The following is a 21,464-nucleotide window of genomic DNA, read 5'->3' on the forward strand; positions in this document are numbered from 1 at the left end:
ACATAGCCAGTTTTGTTCCTTCTACCCAACTTCCACAACCTATAGGAGGACGCCTTACTTATTTCATAAGCCGTTGGGAACTTATCACGTCAGACCAGTGGGTCCTCAACATCATCCGCCACGGCTACTCTCTCAACTTTCAGTCACTACCTCCTCCAAGTCAACCAAAAGAGTCTGCTTCCAGTCCTCAATTAACCCTTCTTCTCCAAGAGGTTCAATCCCTCCTTCTTCTAAATGCCATAGAAGAAGTTCCCCTAGACCAGCAGGGGCAGGGGTTCTACTCCCGATATTTTTTAGTCCCCAAAAAAACAGGAGATCTCAGACCCATTCTAGATCTCCGCGATCTCAACAAATATTTGGTCAAAGAAAAGTTCAAGATGCTTTCTCTGGCCACTCTTTATCCTCTTCTCAATCAAGGCGACTGGCTATGTTCCCTCGATCTCAAAGAAGCGTACACTCACATACCAGTAAATCTGGCTTCCAGACAGTACCTACGCTTCATGATCAATCATTCTCATTACCAATACAAGGTGCTGCCCTTCGGCCTTGCCTCCTCTCCAAGGGTCTTCACCAAGTGTCTCATTGTGGTAGCGGCATTTCTACGCTCTCATCACTTCCAGGTCTTCCCTTACCTGGACGACTGGTTAATCAAGGCCACATCCGCTCAAGCAGTTCTTCTGGCCACCAACCAAACCATCTTGTTTCTACAAATTCTGGGGTTCGAGATCAATCTACCCAAATCTCATCTCATCCCTACTCAGAGACTTCAATTCATTGGAGCGATCCTGGACACACTCCTCATGAGAGCTTTCCTGCCATCCAATCGTCTTCAGACCCTTCAGTCTCTATGTCAACAGGTACTTTCACTGCCTTCCATCTCAGCCAGGCAAATGATGGTACTCTTGGGGCACATGGCGTCTACAGTTCATGTCACGCCCCTCGCACGTCTTCACCTACGCACTCCTCAATGGACCCTTGCTACTCAGTGGTCCCAAGCGACGGATCCTTGCTCACGACACATATCTGTGACATCATCTCTTCGTCAGTCTCTTCAATGGTGGTTGGTATCCTCAAATCTATCCAGAGGTCTTCTGTTCCATCAGCCCCCTCATCACCTGGTTATCACCACCGACGCCTCTCTTTATGCATGGGGAGCTCACTTGAACGAGTTCCAGACTCAAGGTCTTTGGACAGCCCAGGAAAAGAAGCATCAAATCAATTTCCTGGAACTCAGAGCGATGTTTTATGCCCTCAAGGCTTTCCAACATCTTCTCTTTCCTCAGGTCCTCTTGTTGTGCACAGACAATCAAGTTGCGATGTACTACATCAACAAACAGGGTGGGACAGGCTCTCGCCTTCTATGCCAAGAAGCCCAAAAGATCTGGAATTGGGCCATAGATCACCATCTCTTCCTGAAAGCTATCTACATTCAGGGAACACAGAATTCTTTAGCGGACAAACTCAGCAGAATTCTCCAGCCTCACGAGTGGACACTCGATCCTATAACTCTGCAGTCTATCTTCACTCAATGGGGCACTCCTCAGATAGACCTCTTTGCAGCTCCTCACAATCACCAGCTGCCCCTCTTCTGCTCCAGACTTTACTCTCCTCACCGTCTGACAGCGGATGCTTTTCTCCTCGACTGGTCGAATCTGTTCCTGTACGCCTTCCCTCCTCTGCCTCTAATGTTGAGAACCTTATTCAAGCTCAAGAGGGAACGAGCCACCATGATTCTGATTGCTCCGAGGTGGCCCAGGCAACATTGGTTCTCCCTTCTACTTCAACTCAGTTCCAGGGAACCTTTTCTTCTTCCTCTGTTTCCTTCTCTGCTTACGCAACAGCAGGAAACCCTCCTTCATCCCAACCTCCAGTCTCTACACCTGACAGCTTGGTATCTCTCGGGCTGACATCTCATGATACTCTCTTATCTCAGCCTGTTCGTTCCATTCTGGATGCCTCCAGGAAACCAACCACTCTGCAATGTTACCATCAGAAGTGGACGAGATTTTCCTCCTGGTGTCTTCTTCATCATCTTGATCCCACTTCCCTGGCAGTGGAGACGTTGTTGGACTATTTGCTCTCTTTGTCTGACTCTGGCCTTAAGTCTTCGTCCATCAGAGTCCACCTCAGTGCCATTTCAGCTTTTCATGAGCCAGTCCATGGAAAACTTCTCTCAGCTCATCCCCTGGTGTCCAGGTTCATGCGTGGGCTTTTCAACGTGAAACCACCTCTTAAAGCCCCTCCTGTTATCTGGGATCTCAATGTGGTTCTTTCTGCTTTAATGAAGCCTCCATTTGAACCCTTGGCTACCTCTCCTTTCAAGTTTCTTACTTGGAAGGTGCTTTTCCTTATTGCCCTTACCTCTGCCAGGAGGGTCAGTGAGCTTCATGCACTGGTCGCAGATCCTCCCTTTACGGTTTTTCACCATGACAAGGTGGTTCTGCGTACACATCCAAAGTTTCTCCCTAAGGTTGTATCTGAATTCCATCTCAACCAATCCATTGTTCTCCCTGTTTTCTTTCCAAAACCTCATTCTCATTCTGGAGAACAAGCTTTACACACTTTGGATTGTAAAAGGGCTCTGGCTTACTATCTAGAGCGTACGAAACCCCACAGATCAGTTCCTCAACTTTTTCTGTCCTTTGATCCAAATAAATTGGGACGTCCCGTTTCTAAACGTACGTTGTCTAATTGGCTGGCAGCGTGCATTTCATTTTGTTATGCTCAGACCGGACTGACACTGGAAGGTTCTGTCACGGCCCATAGAGTCAGAGCAATGGCAGCATCTGTAGCTTTCCTCCGCTCCACTTCTATTGAGGAAATCTGCAAGGCTGCTACTTGGTCCTCAGTTCACACTTTTACATCTCATTATTGTCTGGATGCTTTTTCCAGACGGGATGGACACTTCGGCCAATCTGTTTTGCAAAATTTGTTTTCCTAATGGCCAACCTTCCCTCCATCCCTCTTTTTGTTAGCTTGGAGGTCACCCATCAGTCAAGAATATGCTGCCTGCTTGTCCTGGGATAAAGCACAGTTACTTACCGTAACAGGTGTTATCCAGGGACAGCAGGCAGATATTCTTGCGTCCCACCCACCTCCCCGGGTTGGCTTCTTAGCTGGCTTATACTAACTGAGGGACCGCGCGCCTCTGTCGGGCGGGAAGGCACTCGCGCGTGCGCGGTGCGGCCGAGCTAGAACTTTCTAAAGTTCTTAGAGTGCAATCACTCTAAAATTGTCCGTACCGGGGCTCCGTCGGTGCCGTCACCCATCAGTCAAGAATATCTGCCTGCTGTCCCTGGATAACACCTGTTACGGTAAGTAACTGTGCTTTCTTACATCTTGTCCTGCTGCCTACATTCTTCTCAACTTGTCATACTGGCTGTTCCCCCTGCCAGAACTTAGTCAGAATTAATGTGCCAAGCAGTGTTATCTGATCTAGACTTTTATAAACCACTTATTCTCAAGAGGTCTAAAGCAGTATACAACAAAGATACAAATTAGAATTCTGGGATGTCGCATTCGGTTATAAAATTTGATAAGAAAATTTATAACATCAACAATCTAATGAGTGTTTAGCAATTTACTAAGCTACTGTAGAGGTTTCCACTGCGGCCTTGAGTACTAAATGCTTTGACGCTGCTCCGACATTCATAGGAACTTTATGAGTATCGGAGCAGCATTGGAGCATCTAGCGCTCTGGGCCACGGTGTAAACCTCTACTGCGACTTAGTAAAAGGGGGGGGGGGTAAATGAATTATAGGATCCTTCCTGCTTAATAACTAAGCTGCTTAATAACTAAAGTAGCTGTTTACTTCTCTTTATTACTGCTTGCTCCCAAATAGTAACTCTTTACACTTCTCCCTCCGTATTCACGGTTTCGATTATTCATGGTTTTTAGCTTGCTGCCTCCTCCCCCCAAATTATATCAGCTTGCATAGAGAAATCGCTGATTCCAAGCGTTTACAGAGAAAATTGCTGATTCCCAGCACTTTCTTCACCGTGCTTTGCTTCTCTTTCAGGAACAGGCCAGGTCTCCCACCATGTTATTTGCGGTTTCACTATATTCACGATGGTTTTTAATAGAAAACAGCGAATAACATATGAAAAAGTTATTTGCGTTTTTTCTGTATTTGCGGTTTTGTTAATCCCCTATCACAGCGAATATGGAGGGAGAAGTGTATTTACAATATTTATATTACACTCAGTCTTTAAATCAGGGGTGTTAAACTCAGGCCCGCAGGGTAATTTTGGCTCGCTGTTCCTTCCCTTCATCCCGGCTTCCCGGTCTCACATTAAAGCAGCCTTCAGAGGAACGCTGATCTGCTGTAGCGATCCTAGCAGGCTGCCATAGCCTCTGCAGCACATTACCTCTGCCGTGGCCCCGTATATCAGAGGGAACATGCTGCGGAGAACGACGGCAGCCTGCTAGGATTGCTACAGTTGACCGGCAATCCTCTGCAGGCTGCTTTAATGTGAGACAGGAAAGCTGGGATCGAGGGAGGGAAGGAACAGAGGGCCAAATCTCGAGCCAAAAGGAAAATGGCAGACCTCCAGGGGAGGGAAGGGAAACGGAAGGGAAGAAGAAAGGAAGAGACCCTGGCAAGCGAGTTATCAGAAGCCTGGAACCACAACATGATTTAAATAATGACTAAGACGACAAAAGGTAGAGAAAATAATTTTGTTTTCTGTTTTGTGATTACAATATGTCAAGATTTGAAATGTATATCCTGCCAGAGCTGGTGTTAAACAGCAGGTGTGAACTAGGACCTAAAAGAGAGAGGAAAAGTCTTTTTATTTATTTTGTTTACATCAGAGAGCCGGTGTGGGGTTGGAGAGGTTGTAACACTATACTTTTACTAAGACTAAAGGGTCCTTTTATTAAGGTGCACATTTAGTACTCACTAAATTGGTTAGTGTACCTTAATAAAAGGACCCCTAAGTATCTTAATAAATTTGGCCCGCAACTTAGCCTGTGCTTTAGATTTTGGCCCCTTATGTGATTGAGTTTGACACCCCTGCTTTAAATCCTGGATGAATAAGATAAAACATACGTAGTTAAAACATTTTTAAACAATACAACTCTGAGAGAAAAGTTCCATAAAATTAATTCAGTATCAAAATAAATAACAAACTCAAATCAGTATAGCTCTATTCCAAATATCAGTCTGACTTATTGAAATAAAAATGTTTTCTGCTGCCTTTTAAACTGACCCACATTTTGTATCAATCCTAAAGTGGAAGGGAATTAATTATCCCTCCCTCACCCTTATAGTACCAATCGAGTTTGTAAAGTTTCAAGAATTTAGCAATTAAACTAAACTACACAGCTATTCTGTGCTGCTCAGGGTAAGGTGTGTCAGGAGAACATAGAGAAGATACTTCTCCCTCCATATCCACAAGGGTTAGGGGCAGAGCCGGCCCATGAATATAAAAAAAAATGTGAATAATATTTAAGCTGGCTCTGACCCAGCCCCCCACTTACCCCCCAGAATCCCTTAAGCCTTACCTGGTGGTCTAGTGGGTTTTCGGGACAAGAACGATCTTCCTACGCTACTGCCCCATGCAGATCACTCATAGGAAATGGCTGCCGTGAGCTTCTGTTGTCGTCTCGAGAGACTACGGGAGCTCACGGCAGCCATTTCCTATGAATGATCTGCATGGGGCAGGAACGTAGGAAGATCGCTCTTACCCCGAATACCCACTAGACCACCAGGTAAGGCTTAAGGGGGATCTAAGAGGGCTTAAAAATAGCCCGAAAAATGAAAATGGATCTAAAAAAAAAAAATCGCAAATAAATGAATCCACGATTGCTGAGACCGTGGATTCGGAGGGAGAAGTGTATACATGTGCTTAGCATAAACTGGCTGGTTTTCTGGTCATGCTGACCTGGTACCTGTTTGAACAGATTTGGGGTATCTTCCCTTTCCACATTGTAATCTGAGTAGAAAGAGACATGCCTGCTTTTCTTTAAAAGAAAACCCAGCATAGGCTATGATTTGTTTAATGTTCTGCCACATGTTTAATTGTCCTGTAGAGCTGGATAAAAATCAATACATGCTTTTTAGATTGCCTAAGCTGCTCAATTAGTTGGAACATTACCTTGAGTGACTCGGCTTTCAATGTTTGTGACGAGAGTGTAGTGTAATGGTTAGAGCTACAGCATCGGCACCCTGAGGATGTGTTTTCAAACACCGCACTGCTCCTTGTGACCCTGGGCAAATCACTTAATCTTCCACTATCCCAGGTACATTAGAGAGATTATGAGCCCATCAGGACAGATAGGGAAAATACTTGAAGACCCTGTATGTAAAACGATCTGATTGTGATTGTAAAACTATAAAAATGTGGTATACAAGTCCTAATCCATTTCCCTTTTAATAGTGTTCCATGAAAGGCCATCAGGAGGAACTGGGATGATGGTGAGAGCTTGCTTTGTAAGGAAATTTGCTGCAACAGAGTTCTTTGTTACAGAGGTTTTGCAGTAGATAACATTGGTTCAGGTCCATTGATCAGATGCTTATTTTGAATAACAAGAAAAAATTGAAGTCTTTTTTGTCTAAATATTTTATTAAAGTGAAAAAAGATAGAACATGATGGCAGATGAGTCCTAATGGTCCATCCAGTCTGGCCATCCGCAGTAACCATTATCTCTCCCTCTCTCTGAGATCCCACGTGCCTATTCCACGCTTTCTTGAATTCAGTCTGTCTCCACCACCTCTTCTGGGAGACTTTTTCACGCATCTAACACCCTTTTTATAAAAAAAAGTATCTCCATAGATTACTCCAGAGTTTCCTTTCATATGAAAGAGACTCGTTTGCCATGCTATGTTTCGCCATACCATGTTTTGTCATGTTATGTTTTACCATTTCTGTCGGACAATGTTTGCTATGCAATCTTCTCCCATACTGTGGTGCAGGAGTTAGAGCTACAGCCTCAGCACCCTGAGGGTTGAGAGTTCAAACCCACGCTTCTCCTTATGACCCTGGGCAAGTCATTTGGTCCCCCATTGCCCCAGATACTTCAGATAGATTGTGAGCCCACCAGGATAGACAGGGAAAAATGCTCGAGTACCTGAAAAAAATCCATCTAAACCGTTCTGAACTCCCCTGTGAGAACGGTATAAAAAATTGAATGAATAAATAGATAATGGTAAATCTACAGCTGTTGAAAAGGTCCAAGGCCCAACAGACTCTCTTGTTGTACACTGGATACTTCTGATCAAACTTTGGTTTCAGGAGTCATTGAATTTAATACTGAAGTCCTCCATTTAGTCCAGTCTATTACTACTCAGCTCCAGCTATAGATAAAGATGAGATTCCTTAACATGAGTTGGAAGGTGATCATTTAACATTGAAAGAGGCAGGAAAACCACCCCTTATGATGTCCTCTGACTTTTGTAGGTCAAAATATATCAGTTGACTAGAAAAGCAGAAGGCACAAAAGGGCTTTCAAGTGTAAGGTGATCAAGCAATTGTGAAGATTCAGACAGGCTGCATACGCACAGGCAATTTGCAACAAAACACGGCCTGTGTTGTGTCCAAAAATAAAATTCCTCTTGATTGCCCGCACATGCCCACACTTCGTGCTTTCCGTTTCCTTCTGTGACTTTGTCATCAGATGTCTCTGGAATTAAACCTCTTGACTTTGGGAAGTGAGGGCTAGAATGTCCTTCTCAAGGCCTTCTTTATGACCAGTTGCTTTCCCAGTTTATCTCGGCCTGGGAGCACTTTATCCATGACACCATGTAGAGAGGTGACTAAGAAATATGGTTTTGTTAGATTTAATATACCACCCTTCCTAAAACAATATGGAGAGCAGCCTTCCCTCACTTTGCAACTTTTCAGGAGAGACTATTCAGAAAATGTCACCTTTAGAGCATTTTGATAGGTGGGCTTGAAAAAACCTTGATAATGCTAAAAGGGTTGAAATTTTAGAGCTCAATAAGTTAGAGAAATTTGAGAGGGAGGAATATAGTCTAATGGTTAGTGCAGCAGCCTGAGAACCTGGAGAACTAGGTTCAATTCCTAGTACGTCTCCTTGTGACTCTGGGTGTTGGACTTGGAATTGGGTTTTGGAAATGAGGAAAGGGGATGTGACTTGATATATTGCCTTTCTGTAGTTACAATCAAAACAGTTTACATATTATATTCAGGTACTTATTTTGTACATGGGGCTATAGAGGATTAAGTGACTTGCCCAGAGTCTCAAGGAGCTGCAGTGGGAATCGAATCCAGCTCTCCAGGTTCTCGGGCTGCTGCACCAACCACTAGGGCTCCTCCACTCCATAACTGTAAGCCCTTCAGTTGTAGGCTTAAATATGTATTTTTTTTCATTTTTGTTTTATGAATGACATTTTTACTCCTGTTTTCTTAGATTTTCACTCAGTTTGAGTATACGCCTATTTTTTGTTTCTGATTTATAATTGTTGAAACTGAAATAAATATCAAAATAGGATATTTAAAATTCGAACTATCATCCTGTTCCATAATCGGTTTTAATGGAGAGTTTAGAACTACGAAGGGCTGCTGAAAAGTTCACAGCCCAATCAACAAAGTTGGGGCAATCTCCATCAAAGGCTCTTCACTTAGTCCAGCAATTTTCCACTTTTTTTGCTCAGTATTTTTGAGGGAACAAAAAGTGGAAAATCATTGGACTACGTATATAGCCCTTGATGGAGACTGCCTGAACTTTGTTGGTTGGGCTGAGAACTTTTCAGCAGCCCTTCAAGTATACTTAAGCTGTCCTATATATGCTCTCATCTCAGTTAAGTGCAAGGTCTGGGGAAATGGCTCGGGGTTTATTCAGTCTGAGAATATATTGCAAATACAGTCAAACCTCGGTTTGCGAGTAACCCGGTTTGTGAGTGTTTTGCAAGACGAGCAAAACATTCTCGCAAAACGTGTCTCGCAAACCAAGTGTTGACTCGATTTGCGAGCACCCCCCGATAACCGGCATCGCTTTCCCCCGCTCGCAAAGGGCCCCCTCCCGCTCGAATCGGCACCCCCCCCCCCCCCACGATAACAGGAACCCCCCGCCCGACAAACTTTAACTCACCCCCCCCTTTGGCACCGGCACGCAGCCCACAATGAGAATTAGAAGGGCTTGAGCATGCGCAGATGCATGTTCAAAGCCGGCAGAGACTGGGAAGAAGAAGATCTTCAAATGGCACCGGCACTTGTGAGCTGCGTGCCGGTGCCAAAGGGGGGGTGAGTTAAAGTTGGTCGGGCGGGGGGGGTGCCGATTCGAGCGGGGGGGGGGGGGTTGCGAGCGGGGGAGAGCGGTTCTCGTGCCGGTGCCAGACGGGGGGGGGGGGGGGGAGTTAAAGTTGGTCGGCTGGGGGGTGCCTGTTCTCACGGGGGGGTGCCGGATCACGCGGGGGGGGGGGGAGAACTTTGCGAGTGGGGGGGGAGCAGCACCCTGGCAGTGGGGGGGGACAAGAAAGTGCCTTGTATTGGCTTGATGTGGTATTGCTATATCAAGCCCCAAATCTGAGACTTTAAATCATAGTTTAAAAACTTGTTAAACAAGAAAGCTATATCAAAGAAATAGCTTGTCGGTTTAATTACACTTATGCATAACTGCCTGTAAAAAAAATGTAGGTTTTGCCAAAACATGCACATTTTAAAGATTTTATTTTCATCTCATTTTAGCTTGAAGTGGAAAAGTTGTCCCTGCCTGTGAATGCAATGCCCGGCTCCAGTGGTATTGTAAGTCATAAACCTTCAGATTCAACCATTCTGACTATAGAACGCTCTCCCCTGGAGAAGAATAAGGGATTCTTTGTGGACGAGTCGGAACCTCTTCTCCGCTGTGATTCAACTTCCAGTGGCTCCTCAGCTCTCAGCAGAACAGGCTCCTTTATTACCAAAGGTGAGAGAGAATTGATCTGCAGATTTGTTGTTTTTTTCTTTTTTGTTTTTGGTCTATAATATGGTTGCTGTAAAATATTTCAGCAGAGCAAAAATGCTATGTCGAGCACAAAGAATACTTCTGTGCAAAATAAATGTGTAGAACTGGTACTGATATGTTCTTTGTTCACTAGTGATATGGCTTTAAAATGAGGAGAAGAGGCTATTGTGCATTTTTGAGATTGAAGTGAATATTGCAGTTAAAGCCTGAGAGACCATGGAAAGTATACACAGAAAGCAATTTTTAAATACTACTAATAGAAATAAAACAAAAACATAAAGGAAAAAATACTTTTTTTATTGGACTAACTTAATGTAGTTTATGATCTGAGGACTTAAAGGTTACCTTCGAAAGCTAATCATAAATTACGCTGTTAGTCCAATAAAAAGATAGTATTTTTTTTCCTTTGTTTTATTTCTACATATTACCTTTAAGAGTAGACTAACATGACCACCATACCATTTCACTAAATACTAATAGCCATTCTAGCAGTTTCCATCATTTACTTATCTAACACAGGTGGTCTATGGAGCTCTGACATTTATGTAATATTGCAGCCTTCCATTTATAAAGGTTGCTTTCTTCTGACATAGTTTGAAACTTGAAAATGCCTGAATTAGAGATGAGTTTAAACATAAATGTGTGTTACATAATACTGCAGCACTGGAAATGATTTCTGGTATATTGCATTAGAATGATCCTCTGTAAAGGCGAAAGTGGCTGTATTTTTTGCACATTGCCATATAGAAACATAGCAGATATAGGCCAAATGGCCCATCCAATCTGCCCATCTGCAGCATCCACTATCTCCTCCCTTCTCAAAGAGATCCCACATACCTGTCCCACACTTTCTTGAGTTCAGTCTTTCTCCACCATCTCTACCGGGAGACTGTTCCACACATCTACCCTGTTTCCTTGAAAATAAGACCTACCCCAAAAATAAGCCCTAGCATGATTTTCAGGGTAGGTCCTAATATAAGCCCTACCCCAAAAATAAGCCCTAGTTAAGATCCCTCCCTCCCATCCCTTTGTGCACCAGAATACCACCAACTGCCTTTCATACCTCCGAAGCCTCAAAACCGGTGGCAGCACTCTGAATGGGCTGCTTCGAAGCCTACCCTGCTGGGGCCTTCCTTCTGCTGCATCACTGATGATGTCATCAGTAATGTGGCAGAGGGAAGGCCCCAGTGGGGAAAGCCACAAAGCAGCCCATTGAGAGTTCTGCCACTAGTTTTGAGGCTTTGGAGGTATGTAAAGCGGTCAGTGGTAATTCCGGTGCCCAAAGGGGATGGGAAGGAGGGATAGGTATAACACAGTGGGAGGATCGGTGGTGTTCAGGTGCACAAAGGGATGGGAGCGATAATATGGCATGTGTCAAGGGGTAGATTCCATGTTTCCCCGAAATTAAGACATTCCCCAAAAATAAACCCTAGTGTGTTTTTTGGAGCACAAATTAATAAGACCCTGTCTTATTTTTGGGGAAGCACGGGTACTACCCTTTCTGGTTTTTTTTTTTTTAAAGTATTTCCTTAGATTACTCCTGAACCTCTTGAATTCAGTCTGTCTCCACCACCTTTACCGGGAGACTGTTCCACACATCTACTACCCTTTCTGTTAAAAAAAAAAAAAAAGTACAGTCAAAACCTCGGTTTGTGAGTGTTTTGCAAGACGAGCAAAACTTGCTAAATGAGCTCTCAGCTATGGGAAGCCAGAGAGAGTGGGAAGGCGGCTGACCAGCAGAGGAGGGAGGCTGTAGTGGAAGGCAGAAAGAGACAGGAGCGGAGAGAAGCAGGAGGAGAGTCGGGAGCAGGAGGGTAAGCAGGCGGAAACAAGGCAGGCACAAGAGAGAGAGGGGCAGAGCGCGAGAGATAGCTCCGCCCACCCCTCCGACGTCACCTGCACATCGAGGCCGAGCTCACCCTAGCGAGAGCGCCTTTGCGAAGGGCCTCAAGGAGGGCCGTATCTGCAACTCTAAGGGTTCCAGAAAACCGCCAAGGTAAGGACTCAACTTGCAACAGAGCGGAATTAGACCAACAGTCACACACAACTAACTAACTAATTTTCACACTATATCGTATTCTTTCTCAAACTTTATCTTAAACCTTTCATCTATCTTTTAATCCTCCTAAACAGGCAGTCCTTTCTAGCTCACTAACCAGAGGATAGTTCTCTCTTTACCCATAGCAGGCAGACCTCAGACACACTAACCTTTCGAACTCTCAAACTAACTAACAGGCAGACTTTTCTTTCAAACTCTCATACAGGCAGACTTTTCTTTCAAACTCTCATACAGGCAGACTTTTCTTTCAAACTCTCATACAGGCAGACTTTTCTTTCAAACTCTCATACAGGCAGACTTTTCTTTCAAACTCTCATACAGGCAGACTTTTCTTTCAAACTCTCATACAGGCAGACTTTTCTTTCAAACTCTCATACAGGCAGACTTCTTTTTCAAACTCTCAAATTAACCAACAGGCAGACTTTTCCAACTAACTAACAAGCAGGCATACCTATATAACAACTTGAAAATGGCAGGGAGAACGAGAAGCGCCAGGACTACAATCAATACCAGCATTCCAATCACCGAAGGGATCCAGGGGATGACCACGGACTACGTGCAGACAGAGGATGACCCTGGATGGTGGACAGAGGCCTCTGTGCAGACCGAGGCCTTCCCCCAGCAGTACACTACAGTCTCTACGCAGACAGAGGAGGTGGGTCAGCTAAACGGAGACATCCTACAGGAACTGTGGAGCCTAAGGGAGAAGGTCAAGTGCTTTAGATGCATCACAGAGGATGAGGCCTTCATCGACGGAGTCGGTCAGGAGCTCTCCTAAATCACCAAGCAGGCGCAGTCCATCCCCGTGATGCCCAAACCTTCAGCTTTGAAACCAATGATTGGGGTGCAGGAGATGGCTGGAGATGCCAACTCCTGGCAGCTGGTAACCTCCTCCACAGGCAAGCACAGAAGACCCCCCCCTTTCTCAGTTTCTTCTTTTTTTTCTCTCAAACGGCAGTTTTACATCAACCCCTCAAATCACCCTGAGGAACAGATTCCAGATCTTACAGGAAGGGACTGCCGATGAGATACAGGAAGATGTCCAACACATGGCTCCAACCCCAGAGACAACGGATCGGCTCCCCCCGAAGAAGCGCAGAGTGGTAGTCATTGGGGACTCCATGCTGAGGGGCACCGAGGGACCAATCTGCAGACCGGATATGGAATCAAGGGAGGTTTGCTATCTGCCTGGAGCCAGAATCCGAGATGTCACCACCTGTCTAGATAGACTTCTCAAGCCCCAGGCTTCTCATCTACGTCGGAACGAACGATACTGCCAGGAACACACCGGAGAGTATACCCAAAGACTATGGAGCCCTGGGTGAGAAGCTGAAGTGGATGGGAGCGCAGGTGGTCTTCTCCTCGATCCTCCCAGTAAGAGGTAAGGGCAGAGCCAGGGAGGAGCGTATCCAGAGGACTAATGAGTGGCTACACGGATGGTGCAGGGAGATGAACTTTGGATTCCTAAACCATGGAGAGGCACTACAGGGACTTCAGGGACCAGACGGACTCCACTTGACCAGAAGAGGTAAGAACGTCTTCAGACATCAACTAGCCCACCTACTTCAAAGGGCTTTAAACTAGGTAAGTTGGGGGAGGGTACCCACTCACATACCAGCGCAGTAAGTAACTATTCAGAAGGCGTGAGTCGCAATTACACTTCTGAGTCCGAGGTAAGTGCACACACTGTAAACAATACTTTAGGAGTCACTCTAACTCAGGCGGGAAACTCTACACAGGAACTTAGCAAACATAGAGTATGGAGGGCTATGTATGTTAATGCACACAGTTTGGGCAATAAAATTCTGGATTTAGAGACAGAAATAATGAACGCTGACCTAGACGTAGTGGCGATTTCCGAAACTTGGTTCACGGACTCACATGGGTGGGATATGGTTATACCAGGTTATAACCTACTTCGTCGAGACAGGGAGGGCAAGTTAGGAGGAAGGGTAGCACTATACACTAAAGAAGACATCAAAACTATCAGAATCACAGATATCAAGTACACCGGGGAATCCCTCTTGGTGAACCTGGCAAGAGGAAATGAAAAATTCCTGTATCTTGGTGTGGTATACAGACCTCCAAGACAGCAGGAAGACAAGGATATAGAATTAATCGAAGATATAGAGAACGTCACTTTGCGTGGGGACACAGTACTGTTAGAGGACTTCAATATGCCTGATGCAGATTGGAACACAGTTTTGGTTGGTGATAAGCTGGCTTCCAGCGACCACAACATGGTATGGTTCAACCTCAAGAAAGGTTTCACTAGATCAAGCACAACAACAAAGGTCCTCAACTTTCGGGGTATTGACTTCAAACGCATGGGAGATTTCGTCCGTTGGGCACTGCAAGACCAAGCTGAAATCGATAATGTAGAGACTATGTGGTCAACCCTGAAATCTATCCTACACGAAGCAACAAACCGCTATATAAAAATGGTAAGCAAACGACGGAGAAACAATAAACCCCAGTGGTTCACTACAGAAATCTCGGACCTCGTTAAAAAGAAGAAAAAAGCATTTATTTCCTACAAACAATCAGGTAAAGGAGATGCAAAAAAAGAAGACTATCTGGCCAGGTCTAAAGCTGTCAAAACGGCAGTCAGAGAGGCCAAGCTTCGAATAGAAGAAAATCTAGCGAATGACATTAAAAAAGGGGAAAAATCCTTCAGGTACAGTGATAGAAAAAGGAACACAGATGGGATAGTACGCCTTAGGAAAGCAGACGGGAATTATGCAGAATCGGATTCTGATAAAGCAGAACTACTAAATGAATACTTCTGCTCAATCTTTACCTGCGAGGCACCAGGGTCCAGTCCACAGTTGCAAGCAAAGCAAAGCTCGGAAGACTAGTTTAGGAATTTTAAGTTTACACCCAGCAGCGTCTACTGCGAACTATCAAGACTCAAAGTGCACAAAGCCATGGGACCGGACAATCTACACCCCAGGGTGATTAGAGAGCTGTCTGATGTCCTGGCAGAGCCGTTATCCGTGCTCTTCAATCTTTTCATGAATACGGGAAGAGTCCCCCTGGACTGGAAACAGCTAACGTCATCCCTCTCCACAAAAAGGGATGCAGGGCAGAGGCTGTGAACTACAGACCGGTGAGTCTCGCATCCAGTGAGTAAACTCATGGAAACACTAATTAAGCACAAACTAGATACGATCCTGGATGAGGAAAATCTATGGGATCCCCGCCAACATGGATTTACCAAGGGAAGGTCCTGCCAATCCAACCTAATTAGCTTCTTCGACTGGGTAACGAGACAGCTGGATGTGGGGGAGTCCCTAGATGTCGTGTACTTGGACTTCAGTAAAGCTTTTGATAGTGTCCCACACCGCCAGTTATTGAGCAAGATGAAATCGATGGGTTTGGAAGAAACATTAACTGCATGGGTCAATGATTGGCTAAACGGTAGACTTCAGAGAGTGATGGTAAACGGCACCCTTTCAAAAATGTTGGAAGTGAACAGTGGAGTGCTGCAGGGCTCGGTCTTGGGCCCTATCCTTTTCAACATATTCGTAGGAGACCTAACTCAGGGGCTTCAAGGTAAAATCACATCATTCGCTGATGACGCCAAACTATGCAACATAGTAAGTAAAGGCACCGTGCCCGACAGTATGATGCAGGACCTACTTCGATTGGAACATTGGTCCTTGACTTGGCAGCTAAGCTTCAATGCTAAAAAATGTAAGGTTATGCACCTTGGCAGCAAAAATCTGTGCAGAACTTACACACTAAATGGTGAGACCTTAGCTAGAACTAGGGAGAACGTGACTTGGGGATGATCATTAGCGAAGACATGAAAACAGCCAATCAAGTGGAGAAGGCTTCATCGAAGGCAAGACAAATGATGGGTTGTATCCGTAGAAGTTTCGTCAGCCGGAAGCCCGAAGTCATAATGCCGTTGTACAGATCCATGGTGAGACCTCATCTGGAATATTGTGCACAATTCTGGAGACCACATTACCAAAAAGATGTACTGAGAGTTGAATCGGTTCAACAAATGGCCACCAGGATGGTCTCGGGGCTCAAAGATCTCCCGTATGAGGAACGGCTGAAAAGATTACAGCTATACTCACTCGAGGAACGTAGAGAGAGAGAGGAGACATGATTGAAACTTTTAAATATATCATGGGCTGTATCGAGGTAGAAGAGGATATCTTTTTTTTTTAAAGGTCCTTCGGCCACAAGAAGGCATCCGCTGAAAATCAGGGGTATTTCTTCACTGAAAGAATGGTTGATCATTGGAATGAACTTCCACTTCAGGTGATTGAGGCCAGCAGCGTGCCAGACTTTAAAAGGAAATGGGATATACATGTGGGAACTCTAGGGGGGTAATGTCATGGGGGGTGGGTCATTAGAGTGGGCAGACTTGCTGGGCCATGGCCCCTTTCTGCCGTCATCTTCTATGTTTCTCTATGTTTCTATGGTGGCCCAGGGGTGGGTACCTGCCCGTGGGTGCCACAGCCCCTTCAGCGGGGTGGCTTCCTTCCCATGGGATCCCCGTGCGGCTGCCCATTTGCTTCAGCCGATGCCTCTGCCATCTGCCAGCGCCTCCCGGCTCCCGATTCAAGCCGTCCGCCGTCCTGCAGAAGCATGTGCACGACTTTTCAACTCCAGAGTTAAGCCGGCCTCCATCCCAACAATGCGCGTGCCACATACAAGTACACAAGAGAGTCTAACAATGTCGTCCGCCCCTGTATTTCAATATCAGAAGATTGCAATATAGCAGAAACATCCAATTGTATACTTTCAGCTACTAAAGCTTTTTCCTTTTGCATTCGTTTTAAATAGTAAATTCTCTGTATTGGGGGGAGACTTGATTCCGAAACCTTTTAAGACTGTTAACATAAAGTTCTTAAAAAGTTCCTGTGGAGACATAAATCTAGTTATCAGAAAATTAAGAATCCTCAAATTCAAATTTTTTGTTGGTTTTCTTGGTTTTCAATCTTCCTTAAGAACCTCATTTTATCAGCCATATGTTTAGAAACCAAATTTTTTGTCTCAAGTTGTTAGCTTCTCTAATTTATTCAAATCCACCTTCTGCTGTTGAACAGAAAAGTCTCTAAAAGACTTATCCTTGAGGTTGAGTTTAAGGTAATAGTAACAAAGTTTGTGCATACCTGAGGCACATGGGCCCAACCCGACCATGTGCCCAAGGCCTGCCCCCAGGAGGGACCTAAGGCTCCCGGGCCTATTCTGATTGGCCCAGGCGCCTTAGGCCCCACCAGTAGGCGGAGCTTTGGGACGGATGGGTCAATCCGGCCTCATTCCGTCGTTGGCTGCCTGCCGGACAGGCGGGTTTGGCTCCCATCTGTCCGGCCAACTACACAAAGGTACGGGGAAAGGGGGTGGGGGTGTCGTGGGGGTCGGCCAGGGGGGTCGCGGGTCGGCTGGGGGGACGGTCAGAGGTTCTTGGGGGGGGCGGTCGTTGGGGGGATGGGGGTTTGCGTCGAGGGCAGGAGGGCCTGGGATCCCTCCTGCCCGTAATGTAGTGCGGGGTGGGGGTAGGGGGTCGCCGTGGCCAGGAGGGTTTGGGCTCTCTCCTGGCCCGAACAACTAGCGGGGTGTGGGTCGCCAGGGCCAGGAGGACTTGGGCTCCCTCCTGGCCTGATATTGTTGGGGAGTCGGCGGGGCAAGAGGGCTTTGGCTCCCTTTTGCCCCAATCGTGTCGGGGAGTCAGGGGTGCAAGAGGGTTTGAGCTCCCTTTTGCCCCAATCGTGTCAGGGAGTCAGGGGTGCAAGAGGGTTTGAGCTCCCTCTTGCCCCGATCGTGTCGGGGGTGCCGCGGTTGGCTGGGGCAAGAGGGCTTGAGCTCCCTCTTGCCCCGATCGTGTCAGGGAGTTGGTGGGGCAAGAGGGCTTGACGTCAGAGAAAGGGCGGGACCGCCGGAAGAGGAAGCAGCGCAGGGCTCACAGAAGGGCCGGGACCGCCAAGAGGAAGCAGCAGGACACCGGTAGGAGCTTCTACATGATGGGGGGGTCCGGAGGCTGTGGGGGTGCGAGTGGTCCTTCAGGCTGGGGGTGCGGGTGGGAGTGCGTGCGAGCGGTCCTTCGGGGTGGGGGTGCAGGTGCGTGCGAGCGGTCCTGCGGGGGGGTGAATCGGACGTTGGGGGGGGAACTATGTAAAAAAAATTTTGTACAACGCGCAAGGTTATGCGCGGTTTGTAAAAATTGTGTATAACGCACACGTTATATGCGTGAAAATACGGTAATACAGAGGGTGCTGAAATGTTCTCAGCCCAACCAAGAAGAGAATGAAGTGAATATGGGTCAATAAATGATCTGAAACAATGTCAAAACATAAAATTTTGTTTCTGCAAATTGGCACTTAATGAAATAAGAACACACTTCAGCTACAGTGGCAAAGTAGCACTCAGAATTCAGGAAGTTGGTTGGTTGGGCTGAGAACTTTTCAGCATCCCCTCGTATAATGCTGGTTCAGTTTTCAACTGTGTAGGAGTGTGTGGCGCAGTGGTTGAAGCTACAGCCTCAGCACCCTGGGGTTGTGGGTTCAAACCCCGCGCTGCTCCTTGTGACCCTGGGCAAATCACTTAATCCTCCATAGCCCCAGGTACATTAGCTAGATTGTGAGCCCACCGGGACAGATAGGGAAAATGCTTGAGTACCTGATTGTAAAACCGCTTAGATAACCTTGATAGGCGGTATATAAAATCCTAATAAAATTTAATAATAAAAATTTAAATTTAATACCAAAAGGCACATAGGCAACTATACCAATGTCTCATTTGAGGCTTGGCATTCACGTTTTTAGGTCCTAAGATTTTCACTGCAATCTTGGTTGACGAGTTATTGGGAATCGGTGATGTATTCACTTCAGTCAGTCAAAATTCTACAGATCTCACTGTGCAGCACACAGAAGTCGTGCAAAGCTTCTGTGAAAACAAAGGTTGCCAAATTCAAGAGTCAGACATGCTTCCTCGGTGCAAGCCCTGGATACTCTCTTGAATTTGATAACCTTTGTTCTCACAGAAGATTTGCACGACTTCTGTGTACTACACAATGAATCTGCAACGTTTTGGCCGAATACAGTAATGTTTCAGTGAATAAATACATCACCGATTCCCAAAATCTTGTCAACCAAGATTCGAGTGAAAAACTTTCAACCATTAAATGTGAATGCCAAGCCCCAGATGAGACCTTGGTATTGTTGCCTATGTGCCATGGGGCACACAGTTGAAGATTGAACCGTCACCATTATATTGACTCCTGAAGCAGGTTTTTAAATACCAAAACACTGCTCGTATTATTACAGTTGTTATAACCAATAAAGACTTCTGTATTCAACGTTGGTTTCCTCAGGCAGCCTTTAAGCTGTTGGTGGACTGTCATCTCAGCTGTTACGCACATTTTTGCAGATATTTCTGCTCTTCTGGTTTTCTTTTGAAGGTAATATGAACAAGCTTGTCAGAAAATGAAAACCAGCTCATTTTTAAAATTCTCCCAACATTTCATATCCTAATTGGTGTTTTTCTGTACCCTAAAAGGTAGAGTTGTATGCGAGAAAATGACAGGTGAAAAAATTTTCCCTGTTCCCAAGGGAACTCATTTCCCCATTCTGGTGAGTTCTTTTCCTGTCCCTGCCCCATTCCTGCAAGCTCTGTCCTCATCTGCACAAGCCTCAAACACTTTAAAATCATAAGCGTTTGAGGTTTGTGCAGTTAAGGCTGAGCTTACAGGAATGGGACAGGGACAGCGACAAAAACTTGTAGGGATGGGAAAATTGAGTTCCTGTGGGGACGGGGAAAAATTTGTCCCAGTGTCATTCTTTATTGTATGCCATTGCTAATGACTTATGCCTCAAACATCATACTATGTTTCAGTGACCTTTCATGCCATTAAATCTGAGTACTGATGGATACTTTTCTCTCATTACAGAGAAGAAAGACACGGTGCTGCGTCAGGTTCGCTTGGACCCCTGTGACCTACAGCCCATATTTGATGACATGCTACATATTCTAAACCCAGATGAACTCCATGTGATCGAGGAGATTCCCCATGCTGAAGATAAACTGGATCGGCTCTTTGAGATTGCTGGAGCGAAGAGCCAGGACGCAAGCCAAAAACTCTTGGATTCTGTCTACTGTCATCTCCCTGATCTGTTGTAAACGGTCCGCATGCCCTGAATGTTGCTTGTATTTGCAGCTTGCCAGGTGCTGAAAGATTGGCAACAGCGTGCAGGCAGGATTTTTGTAAAACATGGCCAGTATAATATTTTTTTGTTTGTTTGTTTTGTTTTTCCAAATAGGAAAGGTCAGTTAATTCTTGCACTTTTCAAGCCAGTTTCAGCATCCTTTTCTTGCAAAATGAAGAGTTTTTTATGTTTTGGTTTTGTATTGTTTTATTAATATTGTGCTTGACTTATGTTCTGTTACCATTCCAATCAAGTTATGCACTTTAAATCTTGGTTAATCAACCAAGATCAATAACCTTGGTTCGGCAAAATTCTTAACACAAGTCAGGATTACATTAAAAAGAAATTCTGCTTCCATCCAGTTTCAAAGAACTTAACTTTTTTTTATTTTTTTGCTTTGCTGCTCTATAATCTCTTCCTCACCACCACTTTTTACTTTTTTTGTGACAAGTGAAATGAAGCTGTGAGAACTGGTTCTCGTGTATTGCTATTTAATGCAATTAGCTTGTCTTTAGACTAATATATCACTTTGCATTAAATGCAAAAAAAAAAAAAAAGCCGTTTTCCATTACTAGCACAATTTATTCTATGGTTTCCCTCTGGGAAATGCCTGGAAATGCGTTATAGTGCTGTTTTCAGCTAAAGCAAAAGTGTTGTCAATTGCTGCCAAGTGCACATGATTTTAGGGGGGATTGGGGTAGGAAAGAGTGTAATAAGAGGGGTGTGTCTATTTGACCTTGCCAGTTTTGATCAAAGCGAAATACATTGTGCTACTGTAGAAGGTACTGGACCTTGAATGTTACAACAGAACACTGGGTACCGTTGCAGGGCATGAGCCTCAGAGGACTGATATTTTTTTATGTCTTAGTACGGATATAGCCAGTGGGTATGTATTTGTTATTAATTTTCTTGGCCACAATTCCCTTTTATTAATTGGCTGTGCTTCAAAGGAAATGTTGGCAAATGTCATACCCCTACAGGTCCTGTTACGCCATGTTGAAAAAGCTTAAGGGGCGTCATGCACCTGCCTAAAAATTGTCAGAAATGCCTTTCAGTCTTCTAATTTATTAATAAATACCTGTGTTTGTTACTCTATCTGCCTGTGTCTGTCTCTTTCTCTCCTTGGAAGCTCTAGTTTTTCAGGTGTCAATGGGGTACTGCTGCGTCAATGGAAGCTTAGCATTCGTCCCGAATAAAAACTAAAAGTTATTAATTTTCACCTGTTCAGTAGCAAAAGGTTAGCATTTGCAACAGTACAGAAGAGAAGTTAGTGTGTGTATTATGGTAAATAAATTTAGAAAAATTGTAATTTTAATTTTGTTTTACCTGCACA

The 21,464-nt window shown here is 45.1% G+C and overlaps 1 protein-coding gene across 2 annotated transcripts in view; it reads left to right on the forward strand.

Annotated features, from left to right (window-relative positions):
* TNFRSF21 (TNF receptor superfamily member 21) overlaps positions 1–21,226 on the forward strand; it is a 157,152-nt gene extending 135,926 nt beyond the window's left edge. For both annotated transcript variants that reach the window (XM_033937837.1, XM_033937838.1), the window contains exons 5-6: positions 9,652–9,871; positions 19,876–21,226. In XM_033937837.1, the coding sequence (XP_033793728.1) occupies positions 9,652–9,871; positions 19,876–20,105 (450 nt within the window). In that variant the 3' untranslated portion in view covers positions 20,106–21,226. The remainder of the gene's footprint in view (positions 1–9,651; positions 9,872–19,875) is intronic.
* The last annotated feature ends 238 nt before the right edge of the window (positions 21,227–21,464 follow it).

The sequence above is a fragment of the Geotrypetes seraphini genome, chromosome 3, assembly GCF_902459505.1.
Source record: "Geotrypetes seraphini chromosome 3, aGeoSer1.1, whole genome shotgun sequence".
In the NCBI taxonomy this organism is placed as follows: domain Eukaryota; kingdom Metazoa; phylum Chordata; class Amphibia; order Gymnophiona; family Dermophiidae; genus Geotrypetes; species Geotrypetes seraphini.